Below are 27,266 nucleotides of genomic sequence, written 5' to 3' on the forward strand. Positions count from 1 at the left end.
TCAAGAACAAGCCACATTTATTCACAGTTTTACATAAAGCAAACTACTCCAGAAATATTAAATAACAGTTACTTATACATTATATTAACACTACATTACATACAGCACATTGTACTGCAGAGCTATACTAAATAGAATAAATGTATCTTTCTTGCAACACACATTTCCAGTACCAGAACCATTGGTAATTCAGACCAATTTCCCGTCTTTAAACCTTCAGTCTACTGATCACCTGTGCACAGAAGAGACTGTCTGTGGGATCAATAGAGAGCAGACTGTGTCCATTGGACCAATTCTAAAAGCACTCTAAACACTTAGAGTTTCCAGTTCGTGAGCCAAAGCAGAATGACAATTTTAAGCCTCCATAAAGACAGCTCAAAATGAAAGCAATGTCTTGTGGATAATTTCAGTGCACTCCTGGATCTCCTCTTCATTAATAGTCAGAGGGGGTGCCAGTCTGATGATATCTCCATGTGTGGGTTTGGCCAAGAGTCCGTTATCACGGAGCCGGAGGCACACTTTCCAGGCATCGCAGTCTGAAAAGTAAAACAAGTGGCGTTAGTCAGCATTCTATATGTGGAAGTCAAAATTACCTGCAACATACAGTAAGAGCACCTTAACTGGTAAAGTCCAAGGAGTACTAGCCCCATCAACCCTCAGATTCATACTAAAAGCTAAAAAGCAAGACCTGAGTCAATAGTTTTAGGAACTGTGCTTCTGCTTTGGAGGTGTCACGATATGAGTCTCTTCCAGTCCCAGTTAATTCCTTTATTAATCCCTCCTGGCCATAGGGAGAGCATCCTCCAATTAGTATTCACTCCTGTGTGCCAAAGGCCCCTAGCTGTAATTAACTCGCCCCTCCACAAAAGGTCCCAAATTCAATTAGTGCCTTACTTTTGTATTAATGTATTTTCCCCACTGTTACACAGCTGCAAATTCAATTGAATTTCAGTGTCCAGCCTGTCCAACCAGTCCTGTCTGTTTACAGCTACAAATTAAATTACTGTAGTTCCATTCCTGTCCATTCTCTTCATTGTCACCTGCTAATGACCCCCCCCCCCCTCCACCTCTCGTCCTGCTCAGGGGGTTTAAGAGGCCAGTGCTGGTCTCTTGTTCCATTCTGCATACAGTCACTAAGGGATCCCAGCTGCGGCAGGACGATAGTGGCCAGACTCTGCCTAAGCCCCATTGGAGCAGGGGGACCCCAGAAGCTACATCAGCCCCGCCCGAGAGTACCACACCTGCTCTTCCTGAGACTACCACACCAGCTCTGCGTGAGTATATGGTTGCCCGGTGTTATCTGACTATTTATGAACTGCTGTAGAGACTTTAACTTTGCCTTTAACTTTGCTGGATTACAAGTATTTTGGACTCTCTTTCTGCACTACTCCCCATTGAGTGACTGTCGTCTGTTCTAATAAAGCTTTAACTGTGACATCTACTCTGTGTTCTGTCCTGCCTACGCTCCGTCACAGGAGGCATTTCCTAGCTTCCAAAGCATGTAGTCCATTAAAACTGCCTGACATTGTACCAGCAATCCACTGATCACAGCTGCAATGTTTTGTGGGCACTTTTGTCTGAAAAAGTAAGTTTTTCCAAAAAGTAGAGTTGGCCATTAACTTCCTAGTTAATGGTAGAACAAAGGTTGCATCTAAGCCCCTTGGAAGTCCATTGGGCCAGTAGGCTCTTATCCAAGTTGCCTACCTGACAGAGGGAAACTGTTGTTCAAAGCATTGAAATGGTTTCCATGTGTGTAATGAAACAATCTTATCACAATGTATAGCAACTTTACCCTAATTTTTTATAGCTATATGGTAAGAATGGAACAAAAAGAATTGGATAATACTCAGCACAAATTTTATCAGCTTAGTATACAGCCAGGAACACAGTGGGGAATTTATTTGACCCCCTGCAAATGTTTTACGTTTGCCCACTTACAAAGGAATGAAGGGTCTATAATTTTTTATCAGATGTTGTTTAAAATGACAGAATATCAACCAAAAATCCAGAAAAAAAAAAAAAAAAACACATAATACAAAATGTTATAAATTGAGTTGCAGTTCAGTGAGTAAAATAAGTATTCGATCCCCTACCAATCAACAATAATTCTGGCTCCGACAGACTGGCTATGTGCTCATGTGTTACACAGATTAGTCCTGTCAATTTAAGTTGCTCCTCAAGAAGGCACTTGTACAGGCCCATCTAAAGTTTGCCAATGAACAGCTAAATGATTCAGAGGATTGGGAGAAAGTGCTGTAGTCAGATGAGACAAAAAAATTTTGCGCTTTAGCATCAACTTGACTAGTCGTGTTTGGAGGAAGAAAAAAATGCTGACTATTACCCCAAGAACACCACCCCTAGAGTCAAGTACAGAGGTGGAAACATACTTTGGAGCCATTTATCTGCTAAAAAGGTAAGGACAACTTTGCTGCATTGAGGGGCCAAATGGATGGGGCCATGCATTGTAAAATCTTGAATGAGAACCTTTTTACCCAGAACACTGAAAATGGGTCTTGGATGGGTCTTCCAGCATAATAACCCAACACATACCGCCAAGGCAACAAAGGAGTGGCTCAAGAAAAAGCACATTAACCTACCTGGCGGTATTCCCGAGTGTAGCTCGGGGTAAAGTTTCAGTACTAAAAGCGGTAACCCCGAGCTACACTCGGGCTTACCATACAGCGTTGCTCAGGGAGTCCCTGCAGCGCTTACCTTGTCCTTCGCTCCTGCGATGTGTCCCCTGCCATCTCCTCCGGCATCCGTGTTCCGGTCCCTGTGACGTCAGGACGTACGGGCGCCGGAAACGGCGGCAAATTTGAAATTTTTAAAAAAAGTCATTTTTAAAAAAAATGATTATTATATAGTAAAACATTGCTGTTTCAACGCATTTCAAATATATTTTGTCCCTACTGCTTTGTCCTGTGCCCTGCCTACATTTTGACTGTTCTTTCTGCCTGGAAACTTAGAAAAGTCCATGGCATCCAAAAAGCATCCCTTTATGTCAAAAGCAGTTTTAGACCAGCTAGAGAACAGCGATAGTAAATTAGAACCACTTGCAGAATTGAGTGATAATGATTTGTGGGGAAATTCGTCAGACACTGAAAACGATTTTGCGACTTTGCTCAGCGATGTGCGAATTTGCCTCTGTATTTCAAATTTCAATGTTTTTGGTTTGATTATATTATTGAATTAAATTATAATTTATGATTTCGTGTTTCAAGTTTTATCATATCCGGAATGTTTACTAGACTTCGGACAGATTTCAGTGAGTTATTCCTAAAAATTACAGCCTACAATAAAAAAAAAACTACATATTTCCATGCAAAAAAATGGTACCGCTTTCAGCACCAAAAATCAGAAATAATCATACCGCCAGGGAGGTTAAGGTCATGGAGTGGCCTAGACAGTCTCCAGACCTTAATCCTATAGAAATGTTATGGAGGGAGCTGAAACTTCGGGTTGCCAAGAGACAGCCAAGAAACCTTAACGATTTAGAGAAGATCTAAGGAGTGGATCAAAATCCCTCCTGAGCTGTGTGCAAACCTGGTAACTAACACATCTTACCTCTCTGCCTGCCAACACTATTTTCTCCACCAAGTCATGTTTTGCTTGGGGATCAAATACTTATTGTAAACAAAGTTGCAGTTCCGCGAGTAATATTTGTATTGTGTGTTTTTTCTGGATTTTAGTTGATATTCTGTCTCCATCATTTAAAATACACCTATGATAAAAATTATAGACCCTTCATTTCTTTGTAAGTGGGCAAACTTACAAAATCTGCAGGGGATCAAATTCATTTTCCCCACTGTGTACATGAAGCTTTAGAAACAATATCTGGGGCAACCTATTATAGCATCAGTATGGAGATTCACAGGACCTGAAGTTGCTTTATGGGATGTATGTGACAATATGAACTGTACTTACCTTTAGTTTGTTTTATGACAATGGCATTAAGTAAACCCTTTCCTCTGACAGCTGTCACTATGTCTGATGGCGCCTTCATAAGCTCTGCTCTCAGCAGCTCCCCCATTAATCTGGCATTCTCAGCCAACTTCTCCTCCTCTATCACCTGTAAACAAGCAGCATTGTAAGATCTCCAGTTTTGTTACCAATGACAGCAAGCACATTTGAAGTCTACAGTTCCAAAGAAGGTTCCAGCGCAACGGGTGTAGGCTCAGTACTTGCCTCTAGAGCAGCCATTGCCACACGGCAAGCTAATGGATTTCCCCCATAGGTAGATCCATGTTCTCCTGGCTTGATTGTGAGCATAACCTCATCATCACAAAGAGCAGCAGAGACCTAATAAGAGAATGAAAATTTAAAGGCACAAATCTGAACAACATCGGCAGATAATACATGTCTTCATATACAGGAGGAGTCCACTTCAGAACTAAGGAAAATTATGCATATGACAGAGCTGATGCCAACTCTCACATTTTCAAGGGGTTCAAAGTTATTTGAGAATCTAGACCCCAATGATCTGCTCAGCCTGATTTACCAGGATGGCCGCTTACTGTACCATGACCAATCCGATCAACCTTTAAAAAAAAAAAAATTCTAGCAAAATACTCCCGATCTACACTGATTCAGGATACACAGTGAAGTCATTACATAAACATCTACAAAAGCCAGCCTTCTGCTCCCAATGAATATCTACATTGCCCAATTCAAAAACTTGGGAAATCTGTTGCCCATGGCTAGGGGGAAAAAAAAAAAAAAAAAAAAAAAAGTAGACACTTTGTTGTGGTGGTTAATTGGGATGTTCTATGGTTCCTTGAAAGGTTGTAAAATCTTGATGTGCATACGAGTTAAGGCTGCACATGTGGATATAACCTTGCAAGGTCAAGGGCCTTCTTTAACGTGACCATGTTTGGTAAACTGAGAGTCAAGAACATAGTCCAAATATTGACTACATCTGAAGTAACTATTTATTAAAAGTCACTTAACAGGCCAACATGTCTCAGGGGTACACTGGTACTCCTTTTAGGGATGTAGCATACGAAAAGCCAGAATACAGAAAGGATAGTTTTACCGACTTCAGAAATTAATGGTCTTTAAAAGGCCAACTTTGCCTTCACCCAAGACATGGTCTCTTCAGAGCAGATCCCCCTCAAGGGCTTAGGGAACTGAGTGGTCCTGTTTTGGAATACGGGAGCCTAAAAGGCCTTGCAGCAGTAAGGTCACCACCATGTATGGGGCCCAAAGATGGCAAATTTAGCTGCCTTAGCCTTGGTTTTTACCAGGTTCAGAAACGTACAGAACACCAACAAAAAAGCGTTTGTAAGCTTTTTTATTTTCCTTAAAGATTAGAAAATTGTTTCTATAGGATAAGTTCTATATACTACATAAAGTCACAAGTACCTACCGGATACACTCCACCTGACAAGGCTTTTCCAAGGATCACAATATCTGGCCGAATATCCTCATGGTCTACAGCAAGCATCTTCCCAGTTCTGGCCAATCCAGTCTGTACCTCATCAGCAATGAACAGAACCTGAAGGAGAAATATAAGTGAGGTATAAATCACATGTAACAGCAAACAGAACCTTCACCCACAGGTCTGCATCCACTTACATTATATGCTGAACACAGCTGTCTCACGCCGGTCAGGTAGCCATCATCAGGAACGATGACACCAGCTTCACCTTGAATAGGCTCAACCATAAAAGCTGCCACATTGGGGTCCTGCAAAGCTCGCTAGGAGGCAGAACAAATACAACTTTGAAATAAAGAAAAACAAAAAAAAACACACAAAAAAAAAAAAAAGAATTTCAATACCTAAACCCTACACCCCTTTGCTCCATTACTGACATACAAAGGGGGTACAGTTCTAATATAGATGAACTCCAGGCAGATATACAATATCTCTGCCTAATCCAGTCACGCATTAAACAAAGAAAAATCATTGTACTTTATGTGCAGCTATCATAAGCACCAGGGTATTTATCAAAGATTCCTGTGGATGAGAACTCTGAACCAATCTATAGCTCTTCACAGTGCTGCATATCTAACATGGAGCATCCTTGACAGGAGAAGACAGAAATTACTTTTGTGGCTCCCCTGCTATCCAATCACATGCTGGGGTCACCATTACAAATATGACCAACTCACTAACGTGACAAAATTTTATATTCACATTGAACATAAAACTCTTAATGATCCTTATCCTGGGGCGTTGGCCTGTTAAATTAAAAAAAAAAAAAAAAAACTACCCACACATGACAGGTGCCCCTGAAAGCAGTGTTGAACACATTAGGCCTTTCAAATTCCAGCCCAACAGAAGCCCAGTGGAAATCTTCCTATGGGGTACCCATTTCAGTTACAGTCAAGTAGAATTCCCATTCTATTGTTATCTCTGGGGCAGGGACTGAAGGCAGATCTCTCCCATGGGAACACCAATTAAAATCGGAGACTGGGAAAAGGTTAGATAGAACCCTTTCTAGAATCCAGTTTTGGCAGTAGTTCTATTTTAACTGCCATGTTTTGACAAGTTTGAAGAGTCAACAATGCATGAAAGAAATAAGCTGCTAAGCAAACCAAACATGTCAGATGATTCCATCATACTAAGCATCAGTTTGCACATGACATGGTGATCAATATTTACCAGTCCCCCCTCCCCCCAAAAAAATTAGCTTCTGAGATCTTGAATGTCAAAGGGTAAGTAGAAATTTAGGCAAAATAATCTGGAGTAAGGAAGGGTTATAATCCTTGTCAGATTTATCCCCATAGCCAAAAAAAGGAAGTGAGGAAATCCCTGCAAATTGGGGGAATTCCTTGGGCCCCCAGGTCATCAAACTAGAATCCCCATTGGAAGTTATTTTGGGGACAATCCAAATGTTATTTCTTCACTTTTAATGATAAAACAGAACAAAGATAAAGCTCCCTAACGGGGGGGGGACTTGACAGGTGTTCTAATCCTATCTCCACCATCTAAATATAAAAAAAGTTTTGCCTTCAGTTCTACATTAACCTCTCCATGCCGAGCGTATGCAAATATTCCAGTACGCCCTCTGCACTCCCAGCACGTGTCGGCGTACCACAGAAAGGTCCCAATCCCTCCTTGCGATCGGGACCTTTCCAATCATGTGACCGCCGTGACATCCAATCACGGCGGTCACATGACCCTAAACCCCATCCCACCTCCCAACATCAGAAACCCCTTAAAGGGCTGGGAGGCGCTGGATTGAAGGTTAAGAAGCTGTAAACCAGAACAAAAAAAAGCAGATAACTGGTTGCTTACCTCAAGGGCAGGGAGGTCATTATATGGGATTACTTTAAATCCAGGCATAAATGGTCCAAAACCCTCATAGCTGGAAGGGTCTGTGGAGGCAGATATAGCAGACATAGTCCTGCCCCAGAAGTTGCCAGCTGAAAGAATGAACATAATGGTTTGAAAAATGCAGCTTGTGTTTAATCTTAAAGATAAAAATGGCAGTTAAGACCATTCAAATACAACACCAATTTGGTGTCTGCGTGACATGGTGGCAAGATATGAGCACAATTTAAGACTACAGTCTGCTTGGATTTAAAAAAAAAAAAAAAAAAAAAAAACTAATACCTTGAGATGAATTCAGAAAGCACAGCCTACCAAAGCCTGCCATACATGGCTTGAATTTCATTCAATTACTGATCATTTGGGCAAAATTCAAGCCATGGGAGGCCCTGTTGACATGAAAGTGACAAGCATTTTATCACATCTGGGTTCATAGCTGTCATTCCCAGCCACTGTAGCTGGGGAAGCTGCTAATAAAGTCAGTGAAAATGCTTGTTGCTTCCAGGTTCATTAGTCAGAGGATATGGGAAACAGGTGCTCCTCTCTCTCCATCCTAATAGCTTACAGTGGTCCCAGGCTGCAAGGTGGAAATGAGCCTGGAAACTATGGTGGGCAGCACCTCTACTGTGCAATAAGTGATCAGGTGGCCCTATAGTCGCCCAGATCACGTTTACTGGGAAGTCAAATGCCAGCTGAAAAATATATACCAAACTCACAGCTACAAGCTTTTTTTAAACAATTGAAGTCCTGGTTGTTTATATATTTACAAATCAGGCCTGTACTGATATAAAGTACTGTGTGAACTGATGGCTCTATATACAAGCACCTGTAATAAAATATAGGCCTGTGTTAATCCACCTGCTGGGAGTGGCTTTTGGCACCCTCTCTCAGTCTAGTCAACTAGGATGACTAATTGAGTCATAGGGATTTACCAAGTCCTGCAAGCTTCAAAAGGCAACATTGAGACCAAGACATGAACCAGTTAAACTATGTTAAACGGAAATTTGGAGCAGGTTTACAAACTCGTAAGTGGGCCCACGTACACCACAATGTGCACAAAAGACATGCATGGATAAACACTACATGCATTTTCTGTTTTAGTACAATTGTAATGCTCCTTGACATCTATTGATGTGATGAAATTAGGAACCTACACTAACTTGCATTTGTTTTACATACATTCATGTGTACTGTAGTAAAACGTTTACATTTTCTCATTACACATCACTGCAGCATATAGGAAACCATCCCCCCAGTGCCCTGGCAATGAACTGCATTGATTATATAGAAAGACGCCTGTGCACGTGAATTAGTTCTACATAATGATTTTTGGATAGAGACGGCCATTTCTGGCACCAGGATGTCAACATGGGACCTGCATATAACAAGGTGGCTGGTGCTTGATGAGCTGCAGAATATGGGGTTAATTGTTGGGGTACAAGGTTTAAATTTAAATGTTCCATATAAGCTTTAAGTTGGAGTTCAGGAAGGGTTAAATGTGAAGGAAAAAAGGATGGCTCAGGGTTGACTACCTACTCTGGCAGTGGCATATCCATGGGTGCAAAGTGTGCACTGCACATTGGCCCTGAGGGAGGTGGTGCCCAGTGGGAAAACATCATGCAGTTTGGACAAGGAAGGACATGCTATTCTTTGCAGCGCAATTTGCGTCCACACATTTTGTATTGACGCAAATTGTATCGCAAAGTATCAGTACTCAAAGAAAAAAAATTGTATTTGTGCATCCCTAGTTATAACACTTACATTTTTTGCCATCTGTTCAATTGGGGAGATTTACCTTCACTTTCTGTCCCATAGACAAAACAGAAGAGGAAATCCCTGCAAGTTAAAAAAGGAATCCATTGGGCCCCCAGGTCACCAGAACTAGTGTCCTCTATGCATTGGACGATTTCTCTATTACAGTATTGGGGACATCCCAAAATTTAGAATTTGTTTACTTTTGATCATGATAAACAGGACAAAGGGCGAGTCCAAAACTACAAGAGTTTTGTCTTTACGCATTTCAGATACTTCTATTGCACCGTCAATTTACACAGCAACTTACATATATTGGGCATTCACATCAGTTCCTACCTTTAAGGAGTTTACAATCCAACATGCCCAACTCATTCATACACATACTAGGACAAGAATTAGACAGGAGCCAATTAACCTGCCGCATGTGAGGAAACCCACGGAGGCACAGGGAGAACATGCAAACTCCAGGCAGGTAGTGCAGTGGCTGGGATTCAAACTGATGACCATAGTGCTGCCATGCTGAAATGCCAACCATGTAGCCATGGTGCTGCCCACTTCAGGCATGGAAGGATTATATTAGACATTTTCGTGTGACTTTCCCCACTTAGGGGAACTTCAGAGATGTGTTTTTGCTCCAGGAGCCTGTGCCAAACCCCAACAGCAGTGGACTCCTGACAGTAAGATCAATGTATGGTGGTGTTCTAGCATCTTGTATAATTATCAGCAGGATTTTCTGCCATAAGCCAAAGTGAGAAACCATCTCAGGACACCCTCTATTGATTATATAAGAGGAAGTTCTTTTGACTAGTTCTAGAGCAGGCCATTTCCCAGTGCCTATACTAAAACCTACAAAGGCACTGTGGCACATAAGATGTCACTGGAATGTCCCAGTGTGCAACCTACCTGCAAATATAATCTGAGCCTTGTACTTGGGAATGCCTTTCACAGTGTATGCCCATTTTCGGGCCAATTTGCAGGCCGTTTCACCACCTTCAACACCTAAAGAAAAAAATTAATTTTTTTAGTCAATTGATACGTTCACATCTGCCAACTTCACCCTTCTGTCTCTTCAACCTGCTGCAATTGAAATGTCAGACCAAGGACATAAGCCCGTAATTGATCATTGCCCAAGCACCAGTTTAATAATTGTTCCCAACTGTCCCCTATTTGGAACAAAGTCCCTCTTTCCTCCTTAATGGACTCACCTATAAGGTTTTATATAAAGTGTACGTTGTTTCAAAGAGGGTTCCCCAGTGCCAAGCCTTTCATCCAATTTCTAATTAGCTGCATTTGAATTACTAAGTCATGCAAACACTGTATCCATATGAAATAGTTTTTTCTTAAGACAGCTTTTTATAGGTGGAATTTAATCACCATAGGTTTACTTTTTTTGCGCTATAAAAATGAAAGAAAGCCTGAAAATTTAGAAAAAAGTGCGTTTTCTCTAGTTTGTTATAAAATTTTGCAGCCAAGTAATTTCTTACATTTTAATTAAAAAAATAATATATACTGCTACATTTGATAAAAAGCCCAAATCAGTGTATATTTGGTCTTTGTGAAAGTCTACAAGCTATGTTACCAATCATTGAAAATTTATCACCCCTGATGTACTAACGGACTCATTTCTTGGGGCCCCCCAACATGCCAGAACAGTACAAATACCTCCCAAATGACCCCTTTTTGGAAAATACAGTCTGAGGTATTCCATATGAGACATGGCGAGTTTTTTGAAGTTGTAATTTTTTTCCACAATTCTTTGGAAAAATAAAATGTGTTTTTTTCCCCCTCAAAAATGTCATTAAGTTCTCACACATGGCATAGGCATACTTGCAACTACACCCGAAAAACACACATTCTCCCAAGTATGGCGATACCACAAGCAAGACTCACAGCCTAGCCACAGAGGCCCAACATCCAAGGAGAACCTTCAGGCATTATCAACTTTTAGACCAGGCCTTCTGGCACTTTGTTTACAAGTAAAAATCTGTACTTTTGGTAGAACTTAGAACCCTCAAACATTTTTTAACATGGGCTCTAGATTGTAAAATGTTGTGTTTTGCAAATTTTTATGTCACCACATTTGTGCAGTTTTACACTAACGCAAAAATACACTAACATTTTAACCACTTGTCTACTGAGCACTTTTACCCCCTTCATGCCCAGGACAATTTTCAGCGCTGTCGCACTTGGACAATTGCACGATCATGCAACACTATACCCATATCAAATTTTGCTTCCCCCCCCCCCCCCCACACACACAAATAGAGCTTTTTGGTGATATTTAATCGCCACTGGGCATTTTATCTTGGCACTATAAACAAAGAAAATTAAAAGTTGTTTCAATTATAAAATTTTGCCAACAGGTAATTTCTCTCAATCGATGAGGTGGCACTGATCATCAGTGCCGATCTGCTATGTTACAGCTGTGACAGCATGAGGAAAGTGCTGCCGATAACTGGCAATATTATTTACTCAGTGATCTGCTGTGTCATTGAACACAGCTAATCACGTGGTAAAAGGCCGCTGTGATTGGCCTTTTATCTCATCACATGATCAGCTGTTTCCATAGGACACCGCTATCAATGAGATCGGGTGTGCTCTGCTGGTTGTGTGCAGGAGAGTGTCATAAGACACCTTTCCAGAACTGGACAATCACGCTCTAGCCATCATTTGGCTATAGTGCAGTTACCAAGTGGATAAAGCACACAAAAATACCCAATTTTTTGGTAAAAAATATAAAGTGTGTTGCGCCGAGTATATAGATTCCAAACATGTCATGGTTTGGTTTTTTTTTGCGCTCGCTTGTGAAATGGCACCAAACATTTGTATTTAAAAATCTCTATAGACAATGCTTTATAAGCCTTTACAGGTTACTTGTTTAGAGTTAGAGGAGGTCTGGTGCTAGAATTATTGCTCTGATTGTGACAATATCTTGTGTGGTGCAATTGCAGTTTATGTATGGATATGGGACCAATGCATGTGTTCACCTTTGCATGCGAGCATGGAGCAAGTGTGTGACCCATCACTCAGTGTAAAATCAGCGCGCCCGTGTCCCAATCTGCCACCACAGGATCCTGCCGCGCAAGGTGCGCATTCTTACAGGAAGTTCAGGTACGTCCACTCAGAGCAGGAAAGTTCCCATCCAGCTGTTAATGTGCAGTGGCCAGGTGAAAAGCCGTTTAAGGGCATGCCCTATGCCTACATACTTTTAATAGGCGTCCCTTGTTCCCATCTTAAAAAGTCAAGAGGTATGGTTTAACCAATTTCTGACCGGGCTATAGCTGAAAGTGCTACAGTGCAGTTGGCTGTTTCTGGGAGGGAGTCTTGATGTCCCCCCAGAGCACATCAGGAGTGCTCTGTAATTGAAGTGTCCTTTGGACACAGCTGTTCAGAAAGGTAAAGAGACAATCACAGTGGTCATGTGATCAGCTGTGTCCAATCACAGCTGATCAGTGTAAATAGACTCGCTGGTTATTGGCAGGAAGTCTTCTCACACTGACAGCGTGAGAAGAGAGCCAGTAACCAGAGACCCTCAGGGGAACATCTACACTAATAATCAGGGCACGTGCAATCAGTGGCGCCCCGCAAGTGCAATCAGTGGCGCCCCGCAAGTGCAATCAGTGGCGCCCCGCAAGTGCAATCAGTGGCGCCCCGCAAGTGCAATCAGTGGCGCCCCGCAAGTGCAATCAGTGGCGCCCCGCAAGTGCAATCAGTGGCGCCCCGCAAGTGCAATCAGTGGCGCCCCGCAAGTGCAATCAGTGGCGCCCCGCAAGTGCAATCAGTGGCGCCCCGCAAGTGCAATCAGTGGCGCCCCGCAAGTGCAATCAGTGGCGCCCCGCAAGTGCAATCAGTGGCGCCCCGCAAGTGCAATCAGTGGCGCCCCGCAAGTGCAATCAGTGGCGCCCCGCAAGTGCAATCAGTGGCGCCCCGCAAGTGCAATCAGTGGCGCCCCGCAAGTGCAATCAGTGGCGCCCCGCAAGTGCAATCAGTGGCGCCCCGCAAGTGCAATCAGTGGCGCCCCGATAAAAAATTCCTCATTTGCAAAACAGTAATGATCGAATACCACCAAAAAGAAAAACAAATGGCTACAGTGATGCACAACTGCACATTTAAAGTGTGACAACACTCAAAGCTGAAAATTGGCCTGCACAGGAAATGGGTGAAAGTGCCCAGTAGGCAAGAGTTTTTGCAAAATTCCAGCATTACCTGTGTTCATAGGGAGAACTTTGTTGTAGTTGAATAGTTTTGTCACGTACTCTTCATATTCCCCAAGGACATCGTTGTAGAAAGCCCTAGAAGTAAGTGTCAGTTTATCTGCTTGAGACTTCAAAGCATCGACAATCTTGGGATGACAGTGCCCCTGGTTCACAGCACTGTACGCACTCAGGAAGTCAAAATACCTCCGGCCTTCCACATCCCACACATACACACCTAGAATGGAAAGATTTGTGTTTAGTAATATGGAGATTTAAAGTTACCCAACTTGCACATATAATCCACATATGTCAAAAGTAGACATTGATAATCAAAAAACTGTACCATCAGCAGCAACTAGTCAGTGGCCACTGGGCCATTTCCAGCATTATATATTATAATTAATTTTTAGATATTAGAAGGGCTCCTACTATTCTAGAACCCATGAATAAAAAAAAAAGCAAGGGTAACAAGGATGGGCAAACACTGCTTTTTAACTGCAAATTTCTGGATACATTTTGCACTAACTGGCAAGTCTAGCAGAGGTGGCTATTGGGTGGACAAATGCAGGTTCAACTTGTAGACCTGCAGACTGGGAGAGTATTTTATACCTCCATGCCTCTGCTACAAAGGTGTAGCATGCTGGCCCCAGACCCTTATAGCCACTTGCATCTGGATGGCTGCTCATGGATTTAGCCTAGTACATTGTACTGGTTACTGAATGGTGTAATGCTATAAGCTACAGATCTGTTTTTGTAAGCAGAAGAGAGCAGCTTAACACTACGCTTGCTTCAAAACTTATGGAATACCTTCTGGAAACTTGAAGTGAGGGGGAATACGGGAACGGCCATTACTTGGAGCAAATACTGACAAACTTGATATCCATACATGCTCCAGGTCTCAGACTCAAAATATTGTAGCCACTGAATTAGCATGAAAATCTGTAATTAACCAGGAGAGGTAGGCAATGGTAGACTAAAGTTACTTTGAAGACCAATGCACAAGATCAAACAATAAGTAGCATTTTCATAGGGTAATGAATTTGCAATCTAAAAGCACATGGTAAGCAGCAATTTCAAAGCCTTTAGCTTGCTGCAGTAACTGATGTTCGTAGAATGGTAAACTATAGGTAATATTAGAGAACAAAGACCAACCTTTTCCTCTTTCCAGAGCAACAGGCAGAGGGTGGTAGTTGTGAGCCCCGTACTTTGCTTCTCTTTCATATACATATTCTGAGTTTAATGGTTCTTCCACAGGATTTTCAGTGGCTGCAGGTCCAGCTGAGCTCATAGAAGCCCGAAGGTTGCAGAGAGCACCCATAGTGCGTGTTTGGACAAGTTTGGAGAACATCTTGGAAAGGCTAAGCAGATCTCACTACCTGCATGGAAAAAAAAATCTCTAAAATCAGCAGCAATGCCTTTTGTGTTTGCAGTAGTGTAACCAATAGCATGAATGCAGCCAACCTATGTAGCCTTCCTCCCCCAAATCATTCACAACTATTTGTGCACAATAATGACCATGAAAACAGCCAAAAACAAGATAAGCCTGCTGGGTCAACACTTCGCAACATCATTTTGGCTTGGATTGTTTACGTGAACCTTTCAGGGTTGTTCTGATGCAACTGCTTTGTCACATTTCCAACTACACATCCTGAGCTGACTATGCACAACATTGACATTTAGGAAGGCCAGTTTGACAAGAAACCAGAAAATTTGTTAAAAAAAAATACACACACCAGATTAAATGTAATGTTAAAGCAGCTCAGGATGCAGGAAGTGTCAGGATATCTCAAGGGCTATACATACAGCTTTCCATGTATGCTCTTGTTCAGGGATTTAAAACACATGTAAAACCAATCACCAACCCAATAATTATGTGCAAATAAGTCTAAGATTTTTTTTTTTAGATCTTCTGCTTAGGATACATAACAGACTGCAGGGGTCTATATAATGCAGAGAGCTGTAGTCAGTGCAGGGTTTAGAAGTACATGACAGAACAGGGTCCAGGAGTACATGATGTACAGAACGTAGGGAACAGGCATGTGTAATTCATAGTAAGAGTCAGCAATACAAAACAGAGTGCAGGAGTCAAGAGTGTATAACGCACAGTGTAGGGGTAAGAAAAACAGGCTCCTATGGGATCCCAACAGCGCCAGAATATGGATCCCAACAGCGCCAGAATATGGATCCCAACAGCGCCAGAATATGGATCCCAACAGCGCCAGAATATGGATCCCAACAGCGCCAGAATATGGATCCCAACAGCGCCAGAATATGGATCCCAACAGCGCCAGAATATGGATCCCAACAGCGCCAGAATATGGATCCCAACAGGTTTCTTTTCTAGACCTTACAAACTAATCTCAGAAACAAATCATGCAATTGTTAACAAATAGAACTAATCCATCAAAATCACAGAAACTCCTTTACAAAGTTCACAGAATAATCTTCCAAAAACCATGTTTGTTTGGGAAAGGCTAAGAAAAGGGCAAACCGTCTTCCAGCTGACAGCTAAATACATGTAAACACAATTCTTGGCCTGTGGACTTCAGGGATTTGATTGGTACAGAGAGCCACCACCCCAGGCACACCTCTAGCGGTGTATGCAAGGTCATAAGTGTATACATATTATTGGAACTCCTGTCACCACAGCCAGAACTTGCACTCAACACCATTATAGGAATTTTCCATCACTGTTAACAAAAGCACCTTGTTTGAGCCTGAAAGCATACCTCTCATGTAAAAAGTCAAGATATTTTTTTGCCATGTCCTAGCTGCAGAGATTTACCCCCCATTTGTTAAAGGGGAACACTGTCCCCTAGACAGTTATGGCAAATCATCATAGGGGATAGAACCCTCCCTTTGCCACTTTAGTTTGATTTAGGAAGATTTTACTTCACTTCCTGTTCCATACTCAAAACAGGAAGAGAAGAAATCTCTTGCCATCACCAGAATTAGTGTCCCCAATAGAACATTTCCCCTCCATTACTGTTCAGGCAGCATCTCAAGATTTGGGATCTACCACATCCTTCACTCCCCATGTAGGCGGCACTCCCTCACATAGCAGTAGACTGCCCTCAGCATCATAGAGTCCAGTGCAGAGCTATGGACCCTCCATTTGTATTGATGTCAGAACCTTAGACTGCTGGAGCATAGGGGAGAAGACTGCAGGGATAATCGAGCAGTGCAGGGAAAGTAAATTACGTTCACAAGTCCTAGACTTGAACAAGCAATTAACCTTTGCAGTGTTAGGCACAGCCCCACCTGAGGCATAATTTAGGTTTCCCAGAGTTGGGCTTTAAATCCAAGGCTGTCATCTTAGGAACTGTTGCACTACCCATATAAAAATGTAAATGCATTAGCTACCTTTTACAATGAAAGTAGTTCTAAAGCTTTACCCTAATGCATTCGGGTAAAGACCCCCAGTGACCAGCATCCCACCCAGCCCCACTTTACCGGAGCCCGATCTCAATCCAGCAATGTGAACAAGAGCAGCATCTCATTCACCTCTCTACTCACTGGCAGATGGGTGTGAGAGCCATTGGCTCCTGCTGCAGTCAATCAAATCCTGTGACAAGGAAACAGGGGGCAAGGCCAAGCACCGTTGTGGGTCTAGAATCAGGCAGCGTGGCTTGGGATCGAGCCTACAAGACTGCCCCATAGCAAGCAGCTTGGGGGCACTTGCCAAAGAGGAGTCAGGAACACCCAGAAATCTTATCTGCAATGTCCTATTGAAGTAGTGATGTCATGTTTCACATGACATCATATGCCTTTAAGTGCTGCTGCTCCTCCCTTTCCTTTGGTTTAGTTCATTCTGTTCAGATAGCCCCCACCCTTTTATTCATTTCCCAGTAATGCATTTCAGCTTCTAGCCAAATGTCTTATGAACTAGATCACATTATGATCTTTTGAACTATCCGATGTTCATTGTTGTAAGATTCTCTCAGTTTATGGAATAAACTTCACAAGATCTACAAGGTGTCATCTGGATCGAGTCACTGCCTGTGTTATTCAACTAAGATTGAAGTTATCGCTATCTCATCACAAGTTAGAGAGATCACACTTTCAATGCTTAGATTGGAGAGAGAGAAGTGAGATCTGTGGTCCAGTTGGCCATTGAGGAGTACAAGATCAAGAGTATTCTTCTCCTATTCTACGTTAATCGAAAAACTATTGAAACATTTGGTCTTTAGATACAATTTAATGGAATGGCAAAGTGCTGAAGACTTAACTGCTGTCTGTATATGTAGGGCAGATCTCCAGCACTTTCCAGTGGTCACCACAAAGCAAAGATCTCTGCAATCAGGACAGACTGCAGTAAAAACCTAAGAGGTACTAGCCATCAATCCAGACTCTCGCAACCTAACATTGAGGAACCCTTGAAAAAACTTTGGGTTTGGAGAACCCCTGCCAATAATTCCTATATCCACACCTCACTGTACATTAGTGTGATGGTCATTAGGAGGAATGCTCCCTACTTTTGTAGTCACTGGGAGAAATGTTCCCTTACAGATAACCAATGACCACTTGTCAGTTACTCATCTGAGAGGCAGAAGGTGTTTTTCAATTAAACCTTAGCAACCTCTGGAGGAACCCTATGAGAAAGGCTACCTTACACACTATACAAAATGTTAAATTGTATGGTGAGCAAATCCCATCTACTAATAGATGGTGATTAGGCATTTTGCATGTGCCCAGTTCTGTAATGGCTGCCGACTGCTGTAAACTAGTGCCACTGAAGTTATTCAACCTCATTCTAATACAGATTTTAACTCCCATCAAAGTGAGTAAGTTGCCCATACCCTACAGCAAAGCATATTCAACATTAACCCACTAAAATGAGCAGATTTTAAAATTTACACTGCATCACAAAAAAAAAAAAGTGCCATTCAGAATGGAGGTAGGCCTGCATCTTCTCACAGCACCGCATTTTTACTGCAGGTGGGGGGGGGGGGAGATAGCGGTGATTCCCCCACCCACATAGATGTGAACCGAGCCTAACCTACATCTACTATATATGCTGACCCAATTCAGCTTTAAACTTCATCAATAGCAGAGACTGGTTACTGCATTGTGCAATCAGCCTAAACAGGGTTCAGTACGTTCCGAGTTGTTGGCTTCACATAGCGCCAATAACCCAACAGGATCTCTAGAATGAGTATATCCAATGTGTAGAATAGAGGAATAGAGCGATCTCAGGTTTAATTGAAGTATTGACCCCAGTGTCGAGATTTACCCCATGACCAAAGACAGAATCCTGGGAAAGAAAATTTTACAGATGGCACTGGAACACAACTGCAAGAACCAACTCAAACTGCAGATGCTGCTTGCCTTGAGACAGCATTTGCATGATAGAAATATCAGACTTGGCCATATTATGGAGGAATCACTGTGATAACTCTTCACCTTCAAGTTATGGTCACAGGCTTTTTACAAAGCAAAAAAAGGGAGTCTGAAAAAATTAAAAGGTGTCTAAAACCTTCACTGATGACATAGAAGAAAAAAAAAAAGTACAAACCACTGTGCAAGTTCTTTAAGAAACCTATGTGATCTTCCAGCAGGCATGAAGGAGTACCTGTGTTAGTGACTGGATCAGGTTTTATTGCTGTATGTCTATGTGCCTGCTGGGGAGATTCATGCGATTCACCTCTAATAAATAAAACTGCATTAAAACAAAAAAAAAAAAACAAAAAAAAAAAAAAAAAGGGGGGGGATTCACTTCTGCAGTAGCAACCAGAGAGAATTTTCCTTTTTCCTGTTGCTTTTGTTGTCCTCTACAGGACAAGTGAATAAAACTCACCCTTATGTAACATATGGCAAAAGACCTGCTGTGGGTTTTAAACTCTCTACGCTATCCAAGTTAAAGTTTTAATCCCCTAAAAACTGTACAGATAATTATGCTTGGCACTGATGCAGGACAACTAGGTATGAAAATACATAAAAGTGCATAAATGGCCAGTATTTAATTTTAACTTAAAATTAAGTCTGCACTCCCATATCCATCACTAGTATTTAAAAAAAAAAACAAAAAAAAAAAAACACTATACAGCGCCATCCAAAAAAAAAAAATAAATAAAATTCCCATACAGTGCAAGTATCAAATGTGCATGATTAATAAACATACATGACACAAATTAAATGGCCAGTCCATAGACAACATTGGATGTGAAGAATGGCACTTTCCACTTTTGTGACATTCATTGCGCGAACGTTATATGGTGTATAGACCTACAGCTGACTACTTGATATTTCATCTGTTACATGTAATGTATATGTATTAATCATGCACATTTGATGTACTTGCTCTGTCTTGTGCACTATTTGGGAATTACATATATTTGAGAGTAGTGTTGTATGCTTTTTATATAACCTTGCAGTCCTGCCAATTGCTGTGAGAGATCTTTACTTTCCAAACAAGACTTTTCCTGAAACTACAAGTTGTGTTCTTGGAAATACCTTTCAAACATATTGCACCTTATTTCTGAAAATGTATAGAAACTCACCCAAGGTTCTAGGTCCTATATAAAAGTCATATGTGTCTAGTGGCCCTTTAAATACAGTTTACACGATGGCAGCAGTTTGAATTGTTGCCTTCTACCTTTTATTTACCTTTCCAGAAAACTTTCCTATTACGTAGCTCCATTCTGAATTGCATCAACTCTGGTTAGATAACATGCTTTAGTGACAACAGAGGTGTGCGCCTACGTGCGGAGCTCCTGCCGGATTAATTGGCTGGGGGCCACACTCCCCTCCCTCCAGAGAGTAGCCAGTAGCTACAGAGAACTGCGCACACCCATCTAACACCCATACACCTTGAACTCCTCAAATGGAAAAGCCATAAAATGAGCTCCAGCCGGTCAGTGGCCACTTGGCAAAATCCTTGAACAGTCAGACCAGCCAAAGTAAACTAACCATACTTGCCACATCCAATACATGGCAGGGGTGGAGGAGTGCATGCCAGACGTGACCTGGCAGACAGAACCTGACTCAACAGAAGCTGAAAGACATTTAACAGCTAGAAGGCATGTATGAGCCAAGCTGTATTTATTCTCTTTAATTTATGCCGAGAGTCAGGACAGGTTTCAAAATCCAACAGATGTGTCAGGAATGCACTAAATACCACACCTAGTCATTGGATTGCTTCATACCCGGAGATGCAAACGTGGCAGACAATCCCTGTGCCAATTATGTTCATGACAAAGATTACTCATGGCGTACCCAAACTTTCAGTGTTGGGACTCTTGCTTTATAAAATGATAACAGTCTGGGATTACAAACACCATTTCTCAGTTTGCAGATAACAGGAGCGGGAGACACCGCAGGGGGGAGCGGGGGGAGACACCGCGGGGGGGCACCAGTCATCTGCTGACTATTTGTGGAAAGGTGAACTTATCCTTTAAGTATCCAAACCGTTGATTCGAATGAACATTTGTACAAGCATTCATACAATTTACAGCATTTGGTGACTTGACAGATTTAGTTTGAAGATAGTACATTTGTAGATTGTGAATTATTTTTTAATGAATGGACTTTCCCAAGTGAAAAAAAAAACAAAAAACATTTTTAAAACTTGTTCCATGAAAAGTGCTCTGTCCTTTTCCTTCAAATGCTCATCACCATGGTTGGAAAGGATCATCAATTTGCTATTAGAAAACTAAACGTTCTTAAAATAGAAAAAAGTTCGCTTTAATGAACCCGTTTCATGTAATTGTATAGTCACATAGCTCACAAAGCTTCATGGCATATTAAACGACTCCAAACTACCGGTCTCCAAAAATAATCCACATCCACTAATTACTAGCCCTGTTACGTACTATTACTGTGCAGCAAGCAGTGCATGTTCGATGCGGTCATGTACTCTGTTCTATGCACACTACAAATCCCATAGTCATCTCAGAAGTGATCAAGAGGGTGGCTATGTTCCTAGATACAGGGGGACCACAGAATGAATGGAGCCACCCTCTAACAGGAAGAGAGAGGGTATCCCTGTGGTGAATGTGATCTCATGTACTTACCATGGTCTTACTCTGTTGGATATTACATTTGCACAGGGCTCTTTCAGCTGGAATGGGAGGGGAGGGGGGTGCAGATCCAGCACTGAATGTATGTAATGGCAAGAGATGCTGGAATGCGCTGGGAGGATATATTGCTGCTGGGGAAATCCATTTCTGGCAGTGGGGATCTATTTCTGCTGGATTGGTCTATTGTTGAAGAAAGGAATCTCTTGTTGCTGGCAGGGGTCTATTGTTGGGGTGAATCTTTTGTAGCGGGGGGGTCTACGGTTGCTGAAGGGGGTCTACTGTTGCTGAAGGGGGTCTGTTAGCCACAGAGGACCTAAATAATTATTTTGTTATTAACAAATTCCATACAAAATCCACAAAATGATACTTCTGGAGTGGTATTGGGAGGCAAGGGGTGAAACCAAGGGACGGTGCTCAAGGTTGTTAGGGGGCGCAGACAAAGGTCGACTCAGAAGAGAGGAGTGCCTGCACCTATTCTGAGAAAAAAAATGTACACACCATCATTGCTCAATCCTTACTGTGAAAATTTTGTACTTGTATCTTTGGATTCTTTTTTTTTTTCATCTGTATTTACTTTGAAAAAAAACTTTCCGAAATGAAAAAAGAAACTAAAAGCAAAACAGGAATATTAGACCCCATTCACACCTGAGTACTGGAATCACAGGCAGACTTGCCCCATTCCATCTGCGATTACAGAATCACAGCAAAACTTGCAACATGCTTGACATGCCAATATTTCTTAATGGCACCCTAAACACTGCAATTTTGCTGCAATTGTGTGGAAAAAATGCATAAGAATTGTGGCAAAACACAAATGGTGCCACTCCAAAAATACACAAAAAATTGAAGATGCAGCGTCATTCAGGTGTGAACAGAACCTTAAGCAGCCAAGCACAGAAAAAAAAAAAATCTACCAAGCAGAGATACATTAAAGGATAAGTTCACCTTTCACAAATTCAGGGTGTAACATGTAGCATTATGATCTGACCGATCCTCGCTCCCTGCCGATCCCCCACTTTGACAGCTAGCACAGGATCTTCTCCCCTCACTAGCGGTCAGATTTTTAGAAGTGTCCGTGTGAGCCTGGCTGCAGTACACTTCTGTGAATGAGAAACTACAAGTCCCGCCAGCCTTAGCAGCTGTCACCATGTAGTTCTCCACGAACTCCCATGGCACTGGTTGTTCACTGATTCTTCCCGTCAGTATATCTGTACATCCTGTGCAGGCAAGCAGGTACACTGACAGGTCTGCAGGAGGCCTGCATGGCACTAGCAATCTACTGATAACTGGCGCAATGCTTTACAGACTCCTACAGCAAAATATAATAAATGCACTTTTTTCCACCTGCAAAAACACACATTTAATATTTTTTACCAAAAGGAGAACTCATCCTTTAAAACTTCTTTATGTATCCTGTCTGAAGCAACAAATCCCTCTACAACATGTGACATCACAGGGGCTAGAGCGCTCATCTGTCATTAGAAGGGATGGAAGGAGACATCCAAATCACTCCTAGATACTGTGTCCCCAGCAGATTATATGTCCCATGACAGCTGTGCCTATGAGCAGGCTCATAGGAAATGTACGGTAAGCAGCGTGGGGGGCATTGAGTAGGAGGTTTCGCAGTGACAACTGATGATCCTCAAAGCCTGTGGTCACTACAGCACTATTAAAGGGGTAGTAAATCCAGTATTCCCTCCGGGAATATGGGCTCTGACCGTTTGGATGGCCAAGCAACAATGACGTCAGTCCCATGCATGCACAAGGGGTGGGCAGGCGGGGTAGCTGCCCTGGGCACTGTAGTATCATGTGAGATGGGGGGGGGGGGCACCACAAGGAGATGGGGGGAGGGATAAGTGTTGGGAGGGGGAATTTGTTGGGTGGCAGGGGCTCAGAACTGTGCTAGGAGGGGAAATTTGGGGAGGTGTACTAGGAGTGTTGAATTGGGAGGAAAAGGATTTGTGCTAGGAAGGGGGATTTGGGGAGGCTGTGCCTAGAAAAGGTGATATGGCACAGGGGATTTGTGCTAGGAGAGATGACTGGGCCATATTTTGTGCTAGGAAGGGAAATTTCGGGATGGAGGGGAATTTGTGCTGGGAGGGGTGATTTGGATTGGTAGGGAGAGGATTTGAGCTCAGAGGGGAAATTTGAAGGGTAGATTTGATGAATTGCTAGGAGGGGGGATTTTTTTGGGGGGGGATTTGTGCTGGGAAAAGTAGGGAGAGAGAATATGATCTGGGGAGGATTCGGGGCAAATATTTATGCTGGAAGGAGGGATTTTAGTAGTGGGGCAGATTTGTACTGGGAGGAGGGGTATTTATGCTTAGGGGGTAAGCATGCAGATTAGAGCTTTATTTTTTTTTTTTGGGGGGGGGGGGGGGATATGTGCTGGGAGGTGGTGATTTGGAGTGGGAGGAAAAGTATTTGTGCTCAGAAAGGAAATTTGAAGGGGAGATTATTTGTGCTAGGAGGGGGAATTTGTGCTGGGAGACATAGGGAGAGAGGATTTAAACTGGGGAAGGGGGGGGGGGGCGCAAAAAAAAAAAAAAAAAAAAAATCACTGGCAAAGAATGATGCTGGGAGGGGGGATTTTAGCATGGGGGGGGGGGGTAGGGCATATTTGAACTGGGAGGAAGGGGGATTTATGCTTAGGGTGTAAGCATGCAAATTAGAGCTTTATTTTTTTTTGGGGGGGGGGATTTTTGCTGATGCAATTTGGCATGGTCACCCTGGGCTCTAGTTGACCTGGGTGCAACTGACCATCCGCAGCCTCCTCTAAGGCACAGCTGGCTGCAGTCACACACTTGCTCTTCCCACATACAATGCATGATAACCCTCCATTGTACTGAATGATGCTGAAGGACCCATCCTGGAGCTTTGGGGAGGAGAGGACAGTGCAGGAGCGGGGATTTTGGCCCCATGCATACAGGGACTTTCCCCAGCTCTCCTGAACACCTGTCCTCCTGAAAGCTGGATTCTGGAAGAAGAAAAATTCTTGACGCCGATGCCTTTACCATGCGTCAAGAATAAAGGCGAACAGCAGATTCACTTATCGATCCTCCAAACTCCTCCGTGCTGCTAGACTGGTCCCAACAGCCTCCTCTCCCTTCTATGGCTACATTCACACTAGCTTTGTCAGCAGGCATCAGACAGGCGTTTGGGAAGGGATTTTAACGCTTCTCAAACGCCTATGAAAATTCTGCATGGCAGCACATAGTGCTGTTCACACTGAAGCATTAGCATTGCATCACAACTGCCGCCTCATTTCGAGTCAGGAGGAGTTGAAGTCTCCCATTCAAGTCTATGGTGCCGCTCCACAAACACCTGGCAGGCATTTGCGGAACGTTAATACCATTTAACTACATTATAGGCGTTTGTGGTGCGGTTTTAACGCTTGGGAAATGACTATCAAACACCTCAAAACCGCACATAGGGAGTTTGGGGAGCATTAAAAACACCTCCCAAACGCCTGTCAAACACTATAGGGGTGTTTGGCAAGAGTTAGAAATAAAGTCAAGTGTGAACGAGCCCTAAGGGCCACAGATGTCATCAAGACAGATGAAGGGCCCAACATTGGATGGGAGGAGAAGGAGGAACATTCCCCAATATAAGCATGGAGGATAGCCATTTGCTGGTAGAGCAGAGGACAAGGTAAGTAAAAATGTTTTTACCATCCCCTACACTACACCGATTATCTGCCAACTGTGGCCCTGGGACAGGGTGTGGCCCTTTGCTTGCTTTAATCCAGCCTTTGAGGTGTTATTCTTGAGAGGACAACAGCAATGGGGCATAATTCCAGCTGCTAACAATGGAGCATAACTCCTTCCACTGACACCAATGGAGTTGGGCTTTACCCAGCTACCATCCCGCCCAGAGTGATTATACTGCAGGCGAGTGGCGCAGCCAGGCACAACCACACACCTGTACATCTGGCATGTGGTGGGTTGCAGCGGCCGGGGATCACATGATCACTATGCAATCACATAATCACAATTTCAGCAAAGCTGTTATGCCAGCCAAAGACGGTTTGAAAATCGGCCAATTTTTCGTCCGAATTATTAAGCGGCTGATTTTCACACTTCGTGGGTTAAATCGTCGGCCAGTTTTTGCGGTTTTTCCACTTTTGGATTATCGGTCATGTTGGAAAACGACCGATATTCACGTCAATGATGGTCAAATCGTACGATTGTTTTTACGAAAAAAATATGCGCATGAGCCGTGACCTGGAAGGAACAGAAGTTTTCCCTGTTATATGGGGTTAACTTTTTGACTTGACCTGACGATTTTTGCAATCATCGGTGGTTACGTCTATGGCCTGCATTAGAAATTAATCTCATTTATAACAACTGTGACTGGCCCACAGCTATCCCATGGTATCTGGGCTAATCACAGCGCACAATAATAATCACAGCTGTTATGAATGTAATCCCTTCACAGCAGTGCAAAACATTTCTGTTACGGACACCCAACCACTGATGAAATACAGAAACGTTATACATTATACAATTGAAGACCGATTTGTTTTTGTTTTACATACGGTCGCCAGTGTCCCTGATCTCCACCCCCCAATCATCGGATGACTCTATACTGTACTGACAGCAGGTAAAAATGTATTCAATTTATTACACAAAATTAAAAAAAAAAAAAACCCCACTTTCAAAAACTCACCATGCCTCTTATTAAATACCCGAGACTGGCTTTTAATAGACGAAAAAAAAATCAGCTCTAATTTTACTCCTTTGGCTGACCATACACTATACAATCTGATTGTACAATTTCCTTCAGATATGTGGAAGCCATCTAGTAGGAGGAGAAATTCAATCAGCATCCAGTCAATCAGGCCTATATACTATACAGTGGACTGCAGACCTAGAGCAGATGGCAATCAGATCGTATAGTGTATGGTAAGTCCTCCCTCTACAGAGAAGCATGTATGGGGCAGCACACATGGAGGGATGAATGAGTGATAAATGATCTCGGACGATGATGTAACCCGGCAGATGGCTGGATAGGGAGCCAAGGCCCCGCCAGCATCCTCCCTCCCACCACCATATCAGCCATCACACCGATCCGGACCGAAGATCACTCCGCTCAGCATCCCCTCCCCCTCCGATATCGGAAACTCTGCATCGCCCGCTCCGCCCCATTTACCTGGATCACTGATCCTCCAACACACACCTGCAAAGCTCAGACAGCGAAGAAAGAGACCACGCCCCCTCCTCCGCTTATATCCGAGACCGGGGGGCGGGACGATTGCCGCCGATTGGAAACTCCGCTCTTTTTATGGCCAATCGCCTGCTTAGGACGAGCCATCTCCCTCCACCAGCCCTCTTCTATATGACAGAGGTGGGAGGAGTAAGGGGCGGGGCCGCCAGGAATGCGCAGAGTCTGACACTTCTATTCATAGCGACTGCCAGTGTACTGAATACTGTATTATAGACCACTCACTGCCGCTGTGCGTACATAGACGATGTGTGCGACCGCTGTGCGTACGTAGACGATGTACCCGACCGCTGTGCGTACATAGACGATGTACCCGACCGCTGAGCGTGCACAGACGATGTACCCGACCGCTGAGCGTGCACAGACGATGTACCCGACCGCTGAGCGTGCACAGACGATGTATCCGACCGCTGAGCGTGCACAGACGATGTATCCGACCGCTGAGCGTGCACAGACGATGTATCCGACCGCTGAGCGTGCACAGACGATGTATCCGACCGCTGAGCGTGCACAGACGATGTATCCGACCGCTGAGCGTGCACAGACGATGTACCCGACCGCTGAGCGTGCACAGACGATGTACCCGACCGCTGAGCGTGCACAGACGATGTATCCGACCGCTGAGCGTGCACAGACGATGTATCCGACCGCTGTGTGTACACAGACGATGTATCCGACCCCTGAGTGTGCATAGACGATGTATCCGACCGCTGTGTGTACATAGACGATGTATCCGACCGCTGCGCGTACATATAGACAATGTATCCGACCGCTGCGCGTACATAGACAATGTATCCGACC

General features: G+C 43.2%; 1 protein-coding gene across 1 annotated transcript; it reads right to left on the minus strand.

The window, feature by feature from the left end:
- OAT (ornithine aminotransferase) lies at positions 1-26,550 on the minus strand. Its single transcript, XM_089669030.1, has 10 exons — positions 26,394-26,550; positions 14,377-14,600; positions 13,235-13,459; positions 9,932-10,027; positions 7,241-7,368; positions 5,575-5,697; positions 5,366-5,494; positions 4,186-4,299; positions 3,925-4,069; positions 1-536 (listed from the first exon to the last, which is right to left on the minus strand). The coding sequence occupies exons 2-10, from the start codon at positions 14,570-14,572 to the stop codon at positions 376-378; spliced, it is 1,317 nt and encodes a 438-aa protein (XP_089525156.1). The 5' UTR covers positions 14,573-14,600; positions 26,394-26,550; the 3' UTR covers positions 1-375.
- Between the last annotated feature and the right edge of the window lie 716 nt (positions 26,551-27,266).

Source organism: Staurois parvus, unplaced genomic scaffold, assembly GCF_062004578.1.
Source record: "Staurois parvus isolate SC_StPar_1 unplaced genomic scaffold, SC_StPar_1.0 ptg000009l, whole genome shotgun sequence".
NCBI lineage: Eukaryota > Metazoa > Chordata > Amphibia > Anura > Ranidae > Staurois > Staurois parvus.

Excerpts from the sequence above, each read along its gene's own strand:
- OAT (XM_089669030.1), bottom strand. The coding sequence starts at position 14,572 with ATGTTCTCCAAACTTGTCCAAACACGCACTATGGGTGCTCTCTGCAAC. Across the intron at positions 7,369-9,931 it reads GGCTCAGATTATATTTGCAG|CTGGCAACTTCTGGGGCAGG; the intron begins GTAGGTTGCACA and ends TCATTCTTTCAG. Across the intron at positions 4,070-4,185 it reads TGGCAATGGCTGCTCTAGAG|GTGATAGAGGAGGAGAAGTT; the intron begins GCAAGTACTGAG and ends GCTTGTTTACAG.